This window comes from Anopheles stephensi, chromosome 3 (assembly GCF_013141755.1).
Source record: "Anopheles stephensi strain Indian chromosome 3, UCI_ANSTEP_V1.0, whole genome shotgun sequence".
NCBI classification, from domain to species: Eukaryota; Metazoa; Arthropoda; class Insecta; order Diptera; family Culicidae; genus Anopheles; species Anopheles stephensi.
Window position 1 is genome coordinate 56,092,334 of NC_050203.1, and position 13,839 is coordinate 56,106,172.

Consider the following 13,839-nt stretch of genomic DNA (forward strand, 5'->3'; position numbering starts at 1 on the left):
AGGACCGGGGTTCAAATCACATCAAATCTTCGTGCCTCCCCGCGTACGCAGGGCTGATTTGACTATCTTGCTACGGGTAAAATCAAGTCAAAGAAAGCCAGATATGGCAGACCAAGACCTTCCGGGTTGTAGTGCTAAGGAAGAGGAAGAATCGTTGAAACTGCAAGTTGCATAAGTGTGTTTGTAAATTACTATAAGCTATGAGGTCTTTCAATAGCACGTGTCTAAACTTGATTTGCGAGCAATATTCAGAGCAATAACGAACGTAGACATTGCCGCGTGTTGATTACTATTAAGAGCTTGGAGACAGACTCCATATTTGCTTGACTACAGAGGCGAGGTCCATTCCTGTGTGAATCGGTTAGCTCTTGCTACAATTTGTCGAATTTGGGCCCAGACTAAATTTGCCCAATTGTGAGGTATCTCCTAAAAATTTACTATTTAGAGTGCGTTTTGCGGTTGAGTATGCTCTCGATGAAGCCAACATATCCTTGTTGATTAATGATGATTGTATCTCGTCAAAGCGGTGTCTCATCACCTAGCTTTTGTGGTTTAGCTTTGCTAAGCTTTTTGTTTTCTATGGGGGTTTGATGTCCATACGATCCTGCCACAGATTACTATGCTCTAAGAATCAACGTTGCACCAATCATGAGCGAAATTCAGCTCGATTTAAGCCGACATCTCGAAATAGTGGTGATGAGATCGCGAGAAAAGGAGTTTGATTGATTGATTGACAGATTGATTGAAATCTAGTCTAGAATGCTCTGCAGGATACACATCACTTGGCCTAGGCTCGATGTTTTCTATCAGTTATTGTTGGGATCGATTTGACGTGTAACATAGGACATCGTAATAATATTCCGAGGCGAGATCTTTAAAGGCTTTTGCGAATGAACCAGAGTCACCAGAGCCACCAGTCCAAACACCTATCGCGACAGACGAACGAAGCTAGAACATTTATGGTCCTATCATTGAATCTGTGGAGTTAAATGTGGAAGGACAATGGAAGAGCTGTTACAATGACGAGTTCATCGAGCTGTACGGTGATCTCAACATTGTGCAGCGGATTAGACTCCACAAGTTCTGAGAGGCCAATCATGTTATAAGAAGTGTTATGAGGTCGTCACAAGGACTGCGAAGAGATGGTAAGTTGAGATGTAGTTATGACGTCAAAAAGGTCATGACATCGGATAGGCAGACGTCTTCTTTCAAGACCGCGATGCGATAGAACGGCACCAAGCCTGCCAAACATCATGACACCAGCCAAAAACATAAACTTCACCTTCTCCGCTGGTACTGCTGAGGCTCTTTGCTCTCAACAGCTTGTTTTGGAGTAGTATATATAAGAAAGAAAAGAACAGACATCCCTCAAAATTAGCTCAATATTTATGGGTTTCGCATTTGATTTCTGCCTGCCCTAACTACGTTACATACTGTTTTTATCATTTTTCTTTTCTATACGTCTAAAGCGAGTTTTAATGTCATGTTACTGCCTTCCTATAAGTGTTTAAGTCGAAAGCAAATCAAACACTCACGAATAGTACAATGGGCGCACTATGTGCCGGGGCTGTTGCAGCTTCACATAAGCCAAACACAGGCTCATGAAGATGATGCCCACTATTAAGCAGGCCAGTATAATTTTTTGCGCCCGTACAATCTGCATCTGACGCTGCTCCTTCATCGACTGGACAACCAGCTCCATGCCGGGCAGATTCATCTCGCGATACTTCAGACACAGCAAATTGTCGTGCACGGTTAGGTAAGCGACCAGATAGTCTTTGTACATTGCCGGCTGAGCACAGCGCAACTCGGGGAACAGTTTGTGCAGCTCGCGGTGCGAATGCATCGCGGGAATCACTTTATCCACCAGCCATTGCATCGAGCAGTTGCAGTTGATTGGGTTGCCCTGCAGATCGACACCTTGCTTGATTGCCTTCCAGTTGATCATATCCTCCGGCACCTGCTGTAGTGCGTTGTAGCTAAGATCAAGCTGCAATGAGGATCGTTTGCTTCGGTAAGGAACTCTCCATTATATCGAACGCTGAACGTGTCTTCACTTACTCTTTCCAACTCTTTCAGACCGGTGAATGTGTGGGACGCGATTGTGGCCAGCCGCGGACAGAAGGAAATTTCAAGCTCCTGTAGATGCTCTGCGGGAAAATGTGTGGTCAGCTGAGGTTGTTCGCATCGATCACCTGGTTATTGCTCACTTACCTGTATCTTCAAACGCACTCTTATCGAGCGTTCGCAAGTTTGGCATTCGGTTGAACGAAACCTTCCTTATAGTGGCCCCCGTTAGTTTACCAAACTTGGGAAACTCTTCAAAGTAGTTGCTCGATAAGTCCAGCTCCTCCAGCAGTGGGAAACAATCGCCACAAAAGCTTGCCAGTCGGTTACTGGAAAGATCAAGCTTTCGGATGTCTGGCGCATCTTTGGTTAATTCGAGCCGGTTGAAGCTGAGCGATAGGTCCGTCAAAGTGTACGGCAAGGATTCGAAAGGCCACTCGGTTAGCTCGTTGTGGTGTAGCAACAATCGACGAAGCGCTTGCGGCAGTATGATTGGTCTATCTCCCTTCCTGATAGAGTTGTGCGATAGGTCGAGCGTTTCCAGTGCCTCCAGCTTGGAAAGTTCAGTACGCACGGACTCAAGCCGGTTGTATGATAGGTTTAGGTGAGTTAAGCGAGACAACGTAAACGTTTTCAGGCCCTTGATATCTGTGATCCAGTTGTTCGATAAATCCAGGTGCTGCAGGCTGTTCGGTTGGTAGACAAGTTCTGAAAGGAGTGGTAACCAATAAGCCCAGGCTGCCTCGTCAAGCTCAATGTCTCATGTAGCTTACCGTTTACGACCGTTATCATATTTCCACGCAAAGAAAGCGTCACCATATTTTTAAAATTCATGAAAGCTTCCGGTTCCACTGTGGTTATTTGGTTGTCATCAAGATTGAGGATCGTAACACTTTCATGGCCCTGCGATCTGTGAAGAAGGTGAATGGTTTACAGCTTGCTAGGTTTGCTTGGGGCGTATGGCGTTAATGTTGGATCACTCACATATCGATAAGGGGGATTTCGAGCCCGTTAAATATTATCTCAAACGTTCGGTTCTCTTCCACTACACTGTCCAGCTCGGCCCAGTTCCAGCTGGTAAGGTCAAACGCAACATTAGACTGCCTATTGAGTGCTTTCCACAGGGTGTTGTTGAACTGCAGCGTTAGCCGGGAACCATCGTCCGTACACTGCATATACTGACAAACTTTCGCCGTATCCAGAGGCTCACTCAACACGTGCCCAACCGATGCAACTAAGCTTAACAACTGTACAAAAACTGTTCGCGCCCGAACGTATCCCATTGTTTCTGCCGCGAGCACCACTTGAAACTGCATTCAAACCGCATAAGCATGAAGCCAATGCGAGCAAAAGTTCAATCAAGAAGCATCGATGCTTCCCGCTTCGGAGCAACTGGTCCCCGGACATTTACTATTTACCCCGGCTCGGCTGTTATCATATCAACGTGTGATAACGATAAGGCAAAGTTCTATAAAAAAAAAAAGGCGGGAGGGCTTATTTTCCACCTCGTCGAATCACCCGACGGCCAATCTATCGCCGAAGGTCAGTGAAGCATAATGCTGTTTTTTTAAACCACGCGCCCGGCGAGCAAGCGAGCGAACGTGTGCCGTGAAACGAGGCGGACAATGGAGGTGTTCAGACGCGCTTAGTCAAACCGCTCAATGCTGACCTTTTTACCGACGTGTGTGTGTGTGTGTGTACGTGCGAATGCAGTAGTGGCGCTCGGGCTGATAGGGCGGTCGCAGCTGGCATTAGTTATTCATACAACCGAACTTGAGACATGTTTGAGGAAGTTAAAATGTGTGTCTTATGTACATATTCTACGTGGAGGACTAGCTTCCGAGCTACGAGGGCTGAGAGAAACAAATAGTGTAAATTTGGTGATTAATTTAATTTGTGAACAGTTTATTTAGTAAAACATCAAAAGAAGACTTAAAAGAGGTCTAGGTCGCAAAACAGTTTGATATGAGAAGGATGCTGATGAGTGAACAATGTGTGATTGGTGGCTTTATCGTTCGGCACTTAAGGTCCAAGAATCAGAGAATCCAATAAAATGTTGAGTAGGATCCTGAACGAGATAGGGATTGTTGGACAATTTTTTTAGTAGAAGTCGTCCATTTCTGAGCAGAATGATTCAAAATGAGTGGCGTCGTCGATAGAAGATACTCCCAACTGCCCTGAGCAGCGATCGGTAGAATTTTGGGCTATGGGGCAGCCCGGTGATTGAGGGAAGTACGGCGCCGGTATTCATACGGCAGGACCGGGGTTCAAATCCGACCCCGATCCGTTCCCCCGTAGATAGGACCGACTGAGAACTGAACTACGTGGTAATTAAGTCTAGTAAGCCAGAATTGACAGGGCATGACCTTAAGGGATCGTTAGGCCAAGAAGAGCGAAACTCGAAGGTCTAGCGAGGTCTAACCCAATACTTAACTGTCGCAAGAACACATTGTTTTACTTAAATCTTAGGACTCGAATCTTGAGAGATCTTTACCTGACATGTCTCTACTAGACTAGACTCACTAGATTTTACCCTACAGGATATCAGTATCGGGATCAGGATAGTCTGTCCCAAGTTCTTCGCCGTGCGGTGGCTCAACCCGACATGGAACCGCAACCGACATAGATCTTTATGGTAGTAAAATGCTTCAAATTAGATGATCTGGACGCCAATAGGAGTTTTTTTTTCTACTGAAGAGTGCCTCTCTTCCAAATTGTTCAACACTTGGGAATTATTTATTTTATTTATTATTAAAACATTTGGGAATTATTGGCTAAATAAAAAACTATGATTTCAACTCGAAAGATAGCTCAACTATAACATTGAGATAATAGCCATTAGTTGTGAAGATAGACGAATTTTAAATATTGGAAGAATTTTTAGTAATTCTGCATATGGTATATGGCATATGCATATGAAGCTCGGTATATGGTGGGATCAACTAGCAATTATCTAAGAGCAACAGGCAGTAAAGCAGTAGCAAAAAAAGCTTTGAAGGAGATTAGCTCCAAGAAGACTACCACATTATCAAGATACCAATTCAATATGATCAATCATCACAAAGGATGATCAGATAGCCCAACTAACTTCTGTACAAAGGAGAAAAAAACTTAAAATAATAGAATTTCTCTCAAAAACAAGAAGTAAAAATGCCTTTTGATTGGGTGTTTAATTTTATTCACCTCCGCTAAATGTTACTGGCTTGTTTATGTTAAGGTTCTCACCTCATTCGCTTCCAGCTGCCTCTTCCTTCGTACCGACCGGCTTAACTGCTTCCGCACCGACAAGACTACGTATCTTCGACACCTGCGACTGGTCCAATGCAAACGAGCGGAAAATATGACGACCAATATCCACGCTCTCCGGAAAACCGTTCTCGCTACAGTACTGCAGACACTGAATCGCAACCGACGGTGTTCGGTTGGCGATGCAAAGGTTAACGAACTCGCGCAGCCCATCCACTCTCGGTTCACCCACGATCGAGTTCTGTTCCTTGCTTAGTTTCGTGAACACGGCCGACGCTTTCTCGTAATCACCGGCGCGGGAACACAGCAGCAAAACATCACCCAGCATCGGCCCAGGCATACCGGTGGACGTGGTGGCTCGCGGTGCAGCCGCACGTTCCTCCATTCGGTTCCACATGTCCCAGGCGATGTTAGCGAACCGCTGAACCAGATCGGCATGCTTCGGATCGTCCGTCGAAGGTTCGTTCGTGACCATAATGTGCAGCAACAGATTGACTAGATTTTCCCGGTTCGTATGATCGAACTGTACCATGTGTGACCATAGCAGCGGTATGTGCTCGATGGCGGTGGTCATCTCAACCGAACGCAAAATGTCCTCCATAACCGATGGTTCCGGCGTGTACACGTTCGGCACGAGCAGATGGTACGTTTCGAGGAAGCTTTCCAGTGGTTCCGTTGTAGCGAGCAGCGTGAAGTAGTGCCGGTAGTAGATCGATTCTTTGTACGAATCCCCAATCAGGTTGTAGTTCTCGCCGTGATGGAGCAACTGGTTCACCCGCTTGGCAAGCTCCTTATCGTGCAGATGATTGCGACACACGTCCATCGCCGTCACGAAGAAGAACGTATCCTTCGGATCCTGAATGGTAAACTCTTTGCCCTCGATTTCGTTCATGATGTCGTGCAGCACATGGCTGACGGGGCCTCGCTCGCGGCAGAAGATCACCAGCAGATAGTACCAGGTGGCAAGCGACGGTTCGATGCCGAGCTTCTTAAACTCGGCCAACGTTTTCAGTGCGTACGTGCGGGGATGATTGTACCCACCGATAGTCGTCACCGTCTGCAGGATGCCATTGAGCGTGCCAAGATTCGGCCGCAGTTGCTGCTGCTTCATGGTGGTCATAACTTCGCACACCAGGTCCCACCGCTTGTCGTAGCTTTCCTTCAGGAACGATGCTATGTGCAGCAGGCTGTTGAACGTGTTCGTGTCCAGCTCGATACCCTTCTCGATCGTTTCCTGGTATAAGGCCCACGCTTTTTCTACCTGGAAGAATCGAGCCATCCCACGGATCATCGCGCAGTAGTGTTCCGGACGCTTCGTTTCCAGCCCATGAAATAGCTCCTCCGCTAGCTCAAAATCCTTCCACGTTTTGCGTTGTCTTTCACGGCCCACCGTACCCTGGCGGAACCAACGCTCTTCGATGAACTGTTCCGGAAGTGTATCTTCGTGGTTGTAGAAGCACACCAGCTCCAGCAGCTGCTGCTTCAGCTCATCTCCAACCTCTATACCGCTCTTTTTCAGCAGATTGTAGACGAGTATCGCATCCTTCACCTCGACACTGTCCACCAGCTTCTGCAGATCGGTCGTTTCCACCTTGCTCTCCTCATTGTACACCATCGTCGGTGCGAACGCTTGGACCGGTGGGTCGGCTTCCTTGTGCTGGAACAGATGTGCGTTCTCCTGCCGTATCCAGTGGGCTGCCTTCCGTCCGGCTTCCTGCGCCAAGGCGAACGTTTTCTTGTTCGCGTTCGAGGTCGGTATCAAGTACGGATCGTCATGATATTTGTAGTGTGGTGCAGTCGGGTCGAACCCAACGGTGGCGGAAAGCGCCATCAGAATGTCGGTTGGCCCACGTTCGATTCTGGTTGGTATCACTAGCTTCTCCTTCGGAACACCGGCTTCGGTCGAGGAAGCAGATGCCGGTTGGTGTGTAGTGGTGGTGCTTTGTGGTACACATAACACTTTTCCGTACGCTAGTGTGTGGTTGCGTGAGTGCATCCGTAACCGGTACATCGATTTCCACAAATTATTCATGCTTTTAAACGCTAATCGAGTGATAATATTGAGAAATTCCTATGGAAATGCGGCTCGTCGGTCTTCCTTCGCAAAACACCTTTTCGACACAACAAAAACAACATGTGTTATGTCACGGGCGTCAACTGTCAAATGAGCTGTTGTGCGTGTACAGCGCCATCTATGTGTGAGATGTTTCAACTGGTATAAATAAGCATTTGAAAATTGCTGTCCACCGTTAAACTCAAAATGTGGTTGTAAAATCAAATAAATTGAGCGTAGATGATCTACATTGCGTAGTGAGTAAAAAAACGTGAGATAGATATTGATCAGGCAAATATAAACTAGCTTTCAAACGAAAATATTTGTGTAAAAATCATAATATTTGCACACAATCTCACGATTACGATGTTAACATTCTGGAACCGATACCTATCCACACTCAGTTACAAGCACCCATTAAATGAGACCGCAAACACAGAAACTGTGATGTTCCATTTTCTACCGGCTCACTCTCAATCAACAAGTCATATGACGAGCCGGCACAATCGCCACTGTCCTTCATTAGTAACAACGAGCGGCATATAGTTACCACCGCTAGTTTCCACACAAAACAGGTCCATCCCGCGTCAATAATATTGACCCTTTTGATAGATTAACAGCAACCGTTCTGTGTTGTGTCTTGTCAATTGAATCATTTCAGCACCCACGTCAGAGAAAAAAAGAGAGATGCTACGCGACAGAAATGCTAAAAATATACACTCCCACCTGACTGACGTTCACTATTACTGATAGTATATTAGCGTGTGGATGCTAATTGTTCCTCCGCTTTTCGGTGGACTTTACCTCCAAAGACGGAGCGATAAAGCGCCGACATTGATATATTGGTGAGTTTAGTCCGTATCAAAACTTCTACCAGACCAGTCCGTGTAAGCTTGTGTAAAGTGTTTCATAAAAATTTCGACAAACTAAACTTAACTAGCCCGCTCTTCAAGATGTCTGAAACGCAAGTAAGTATTGGGTCCTTACCCGGTCGCAGTGCGTGTTCAAAGTGGCACAAAGATTTTGATCAGTTTTCGGTGTGTTTGTCGTACAATTTCAGTTTGTGTGCGATCTGTGCGGCCAGCGGTACTCCACGTTCGAGATCCTCATGACACACAACCGGCTGAAGCACTATCACACGATCAAGTTCGGTTGTGGCTACTGCAACGAGACGTTCCGCCATGAGGATGATCTGTACTGCCACTTCGTCCTGACGCATCGTGTCGATCCGTACGCAAAGTCACGGTGCAACAGTAGTGAGTCGGAAGCGGAGTCCGAGGTGTACGGCAGTCCGGGCGATACGCTTATCCGTCAGGCGGAGGAAACCTGTGGTCAGATGCGTTTGATCAGTGAGAGTGATGATGGGTCGGAATCGATCGGTAGCTGTTCGGGCGAAAGTTCAGGCGATGAGGAAGACGGCAGCGATCTGGAGCTAAACTACAACGAACTGTACATGAGACGGAAGCGTAGTGCGATGACGCAGGAAGAAATTTCCGAGCTGACGGACGTGTTCAAGAAGTCGGTCCAGTCGACGTACTCCACGAAGCTGCGATTATAGCGAAAGGGGTGACATCGATAGCCTGTAAATAGTGACACTAATGAACAGTCGACAAAGACGGAAGGCACGAGGGATGGCCATACGTCACGGCTGTAGTCATGCGATACAATTAGCTTCTTGCTAACGCTTTTTTTTTCTTCCTCTCGGTAAGTGGAGAAAAAGAAAACCCCTCGTAAACTCGTAATTCATAATTAGTCGATCGAGGATCGCGAAGATCGCGCTTTCCGGCATCTGGAGAGCGTCGACGATATTATACTTAGCACTTAGGATTGGAATGGAGCCAAACCGGTGGACCCTGGTCTCAACAGAGTTCCCATACACTCCGCCTTTCGGACGACAGCCGCACTCGAACCGGTTGTGTCAACAGCGAAAAAGACAGCGCCTCTTCTCCGTCACACTTTTCGGAGTCGCTAATGGTGGTGTGAAATAATTTTTCGCAAATATTATGATTGTCACTGGGCTGGTTGGTGGTGCGCTTTTATGGGTAGGCCCTTCCCCGCCATACAGCCATTGTTAGGTGCATTTATCGCATTTCCGACGTTGTTACCGTGCGGCTAACTTACTCTCGGTGTGAAATGACCCCCGGGAAACTGTGACCCGTGGGGGGAGTTGGAGCGGAGTGCCTCGCGGAGTGCGGTAATTGCAAAGGTGACGAAACGGAATGCCACCATCTTGGGAAGATCAACCAGACACAGGACGCGATGGAGCGGAGGGCTAGGACGGAGCACGTTAATGGTGATGTTTTATTTGGAAGAGAAAATGTTGTAGAAAAAGTAGGAGCATTAAGCGATAAGAAACATGAAAACTGGACAAATAAATGAACTTTAAGTCAACGTGATTGCCCGCAGTTTTGGAGTCCCCTTTTTCCGTTGTTGTTGCTCTGTTTGCTGACACGCACCGACAATCGGTTTCTGGAGAAGGACATCAGGGAAAGGGGCGCAACTTCGGGATGTGTAATTATGGTCCCCACTGTTAATGTTAATGATAATGCATCGGAAGAAACCATTGAAATTGAACGGAGGGAACACGAGATAAATAAATAAAAAGAAATCACGCCACCGTAGGAAGATGGCCGGCAGACATTATCAGAACCTTCGACCTGGCCTTCCAACAACGCGCCCCGCGCAGTGTCGCAGGTTACGGAGCGGATGCTTTAATGCTCTACACCCAACGAGTGGTGGTGGTGGAGGACCAGGATGGATTCGGTTTTTCAATAAAAATAAGATATGAAAAAGCATCACGTATAAATGGCGCATACCGTGGGCTTACATTTATGATGTACCTTCTTGATGCTTCCTTTTATTGCGGATCTCCTGACATACATTTTTGCCTCATTACAGCATTCGTGGACTTCATGGACGTGCTGCTGGTTTCCCATTTCTTTTTTTTATTTGCTTTGCCTCCAGCTTCAGCCAGCTGCAGGTCGTTATTAGTCATAAACGTAAACGATGAACACTGGTCGAATGGGCTGGAGTGATGGCTGGCCGGTGATCATTAGGAGGCGGCTAGCTACGCGGTCTCGTTACACCCGGCAACTGGTTAGGTAATAAAAAACCCACATTGGCCCCATATTTAAAGACGCCATACATCAAAGAATCCTTTCTTCTCTCTCTCTCTCTCTCTGTGTTTTGATTGTTGGAAAGGATGTCTTTCTTGGGTAAACATTTTCCAGAGCTCTAAACGAGTGCAGACTTCAATACAAACCGTCATCCGAAGGTGATTAAGATTCCTATACAAGCCTCCATCCTCGCTTTCATTATTAGCTACGGTCGGGCAGGAAAAATAACGTGCGAATCGGTCGGTCGACGCGTGCCAAATGGTCATAAACATTACCCACCCAAAAATTACAGTCTTTCAAGCTTTTAAATGTCAGCTAGCGGGGCTGGTAATTTTCTTATTACGCACAACGAAGATTACCTACCAATCGGTTGGTTGGCGGTTTTGGTTGTTGTGGTTTTGCTACCCTATTTGGATGGTTGGATGGTTATTGTGGCGACCACCTGGTGATGGAAGAGGGATCTCTTTTACGAACGATATTGATGCATTGGTTTATGGTTTATTAAAGGTTGGTCGTTATGCCTTTGGTCGGTTGAGCCCAATATGGTGGGAGAATTCGATGCTGGTCTGAAATTAATTAGATAAGTTATGAGTTGTTGATTTTAATAAGCATAAAAAGTCATAAATGATTTATTGTTTAAATTTTCATGCTCAATTGGACAATTTGAAGAACATTAAAACTTATGGAAAAGCGAAAACTTATGGATTTAGCGATTTAGCGATTTCAAAACAATGGACGTTCCACAGCGCTTTAATCAACCAGAACTAGAAATAATATAAAGAGCTAGAAAGTAAAATAAAAATAATAAATCTACCACAATGTAGAAGGTCTCTTCCATAAACTGTTATTAAATGAAAACTCGATCGAATCAAATTACCTTTATTAACTTAATCATTTGATATTATCTGTCAAAATCGTGAGCCACTTCGTCATAATGATCACACCGTAAGGAAACAACGGTACAAGCATACATAATGGGGATTACAGCCTTATGCTTCACGAGGTGACCCTCGCAGTTAAAGTTGAAAAGGAGCTTAAAGATTGAAAGAGAGCTTGATCATATCAGCACGAACATAAAATAATGGGCCTTTAAGCCAGATTTTTTTTGCTTTGTATTTGCTGCCCTCATATTTATAAGACTTCAACAGAACAAATCAACCTGCCACAAAAGTTTCAAGATAATTCTAGTGCTACTTTGCAGACCATAGAAAGAAACGCAAAGAATTGACAATATTCTTGTTGAGAGTTTCAGGATATAAAGTGGACAGTTTTGCAGGAAGAATGTAATAGAGACGCGCTCAACAAAAGCCCGCCAATGTATCCGTTCAATAACACCTTAAAGCTAGCAATAAAAGAGGATTGGAAAGAAAGGGGCCGAAGATCTGTCGGTGAATCCTGAGAACCATACAGCTAGTGCCAAGACTTCGTCACAAAGGAAATTAGTTAGGGTAATACGTTTGCACTCTTTCTATACTATTGCAGCATGGATGTGGGAGACAGTGGATCTTTTTAACGCTCAATAATGAGCGTTACATATAAAAAAGCATCGTGTTATCGCTGGTGGGTGAGAATTTTTCTCAAAATCCGTAGATCATATCCATGTACAACATCACTCTAATCATGCACTAGCTTCAGCTATAGATTTCATTCAGAGTTGTTAGAACATCAAGAATGTCAATTTTTACATCAAGTGTCTTGAAGTGGTTCCCTACAATACTCAATAAACAAGGAATGTGCAGTCCATCAGTGGGCAAATATGTTAAGCATACCGGCATTTCCAAATGATTGAAATGAGGACCAAATAGCTTCTCAGCTTTTCAAATATCGTTGTTTTCTTAATTCAAGGGAATTAAATTTAGCTATTAATGTTTTTTTTTTTCGGGGACGGCAAGAGCGGCGCAGGCAGGACCGGGCAGGTTCAAATTCCCACCCAGACCGCATCTCTGTATGACTGCCTTGCTACGGGTAAAATCAAGTCACAGAAAGAGAGAAATGGTAGGTCGGAAATGGACATTCGCGAGGTTAAAGTGCCAAGGAAGAAGGCAGAAGAAACATTTTTCCGACAACATTTCCTTTGCAAAATGTAGTTTGCGCTGCGAGGAGCGCTTCGTGTTGACTGGCTTTAAGCAAACTGAACCGATGCCTGAGGCTTCTTCGACAGAGGTATATTTTCCGTCCAACTGGTTATGCAGCCTTGGAAGCCTCAATTATGTAGGGGGTGTCCAGCTCCCTAAGGAACCTAGCATCATGTCTGTGCTCGACCTCTGACTCTAGCCCAGTCGGCAGATTTGACATTTGAGATTTTTAAGATGCCTTCAACTTTCATTCTGTTTTGGGTGTTCAAATGAGCTTGTTCGACTACTGGTGATAAGTCGTGAATATTATAAGAAAGTCTATAGAATTTTAATCCTAGAAATATGAAGAATCGCGCACGAAGAGCGTTAACAAGGTCATTTGAGAATTCTTCGATTTTTAAACAACTAACTCGGTAGATTTTAGCCTACATTTTCTTGCTTTCTTGGCTGTTTATTAGGCTTGATAGTTGCCATGCTGCGTACCTAGCAACGGTCTCCCTTGATCAATAATAGATTGGAAAACTAAGCATAAAACGTCGTGCTTACTGTAAACACATTCAAACTACTCACAGCACATTTATTAAGTGAAAAAATAAAACTGAGTCTAATTCATTAGATTAAATTTGAAAATACTAACAAAACCTAGTTGCTAAAATTGAAACACTTCTAGCAACCCTAAAATTGCGACACTGGAATGAATTTTTTTAATTTTATTCCTCTTCCCTGGCACTACAACTTCAAAAGGTTCGGGCCTACCATTTCTGGCTTTCGGTGACTTGATTTTACCCATAGCAAAGAAGTCAGTGACCAGGCTTGTAAGAATGTAGTCAGTTACCAGGCTTGTAAGAATGACAATGGCCAACATCACATGCCAGGTGAAGGTAGATGGAAAACTCTAATGGCCCTTTACTACCATTAAGGGCCGGCACCAGGGAGATGAGCTAGCCTGTCTCCTTTTCAATCTGGCGCTAGAGAGAGCCATCCGTGACTCGGAGGTGGAAACTTCGGGGACCATCTTTGGCATACATCATTGGTTTGAGGCTCTCCTATGTAGCAGAAGCTTACCAAAAGATCGAGCGAGCGGCACAGAACCTCGGGTTGGAGAATAACGAGGCAAAAACCAAAATGATGGTGGCATCGCCAGGAACCTTGCTACTCTGAACTCTGAAACTCTGAACTTTGCATGGGTGATATACAAATAGGTGACCGCACCTTCGAAGTCGTCCAAAACTTTGCCTATCTGGGTTCAAAAGTCAGAATTGATGTTGAGTTACGGGTAAGG

The 13,839-nt window shown here is 45.2% G+C and overlaps 3 protein-coding genes across 5 annotated transcripts; 1 reads left to right on the top strand and 2 right to left on the bottom strand.

The window, feature by feature from the left end:
- Positions 1–1,370: 1,370 nt before the first annotated feature.
- LOC118509957 (leucine-rich repeat neuronal protein 1-like) lies at positions 1,371–3,873 on the bottom strand. Its single transcript, XM_036051323.1, has 5 exons — positions 3,052–3,873; positions 2,841–2,977; positions 2,215–2,775; positions 2,062–2,150; positions 1,371–1,990 (listed from the first exon to the last, which is right to left on the bottom strand). The coding sequence occupies exons 1-5, from the start codon at positions 3,381–3,383 to the stop codon at positions 1,532–1,534; spliced, it is 1,578 nt and encodes a 525-aa protein (XP_035907216.1). The 5' UTR covers positions 3,384–3,873; the 3' UTR covers positions 1,371–1,531.
- Positions 3,874–5,221: 1,348 nt separating this feature from the next.
- Positions 5,222–7,451, bottom strand: LOC118509956 (protein PTCD3 homolog, mitochondrial). Its single transcript, XM_036051322.1, has one exon. It carries the CDS (start codon positions 7,343–7,345, stop codon positions 5,294–5,296), a length of 2,052 nt encoding a protein of 683 aa, XP_035907215.1. The 5' UTR covers positions 7,346–7,451; the 3' UTR covers positions 5,222–5,293.
- Positions 7,452–7,865: 414 nt separating this feature from the next.
- On the top strand, positions 7,866–9,762 carry LOC118509958 (transcriptional regulator of yeast form adherence 4-like). Of its 3 annotated transcripts, XM_036051325.1 has the most exons (3): positions 7,871–7,941; positions 8,028–8,334; positions 8,427–9,762. In XM_036051325.1, the coding sequence occupies exons 2-3, from the start codon at positions 8,320–8,322 to the stop codon at positions 8,922–8,924; spliced, it is 513 nt and encodes a 170-aa protein (XP_035907218.1). In that variant the 5' UTR covers positions 7,871–7,941; positions 8,028–8,319; the 3' UTR covers positions 8,925–9,762. The 3 variants fall into 3 exon arrangements, with proteins under 3 accessions (XP_035907217.1, XP_035907219.1, XP_035907218.1); XM_036051324.1 differs by having other exon boundaries at positions 7,866–8,334; XM_036051326.1 differs by having other exon boundaries at positions 7,869–8,334; positions 8,398–9,762.
- The last annotated feature ends 4,077 nt before the right edge of the window (positions 9,763–13,839 follow it).

What these genes read in the sequence shown, in the direction of transcription:
- LOC118509957 (XM_036051323.1), bottom strand. Translation starts at nt 3,383, where the DNA reads ATGCAGTTTCAAGTGGTGCTCGCGGCAGAAACAATGGGATACGTTCGG. An exon ending in GAGTGCGTTTGAAGATACAG is followed by an intron (nt 2,151 to 2,214) that starts GTAAGTGAGCAA and finishes ATTTTCCCGCAG; the next exon opens with AGCATCTACAGGAGCTTGAA. An exon ending in GTCTGAAAGAGTTGGAAAGA is followed by an intron (nt 1,991 to 2,061) that starts GTAAGTGAAGAC and finishes TCCTCATTGCAG; the next exon opens with CTTGATCTTAGCTACAACGC.
- LOC118509956 (XM_036051322.1), bottom strand. Translation starts at nt 7,345, where the DNA reads ATGAATAATTTGTGGAAATCGATGTACCGGTTACGGATGCACTCACGC.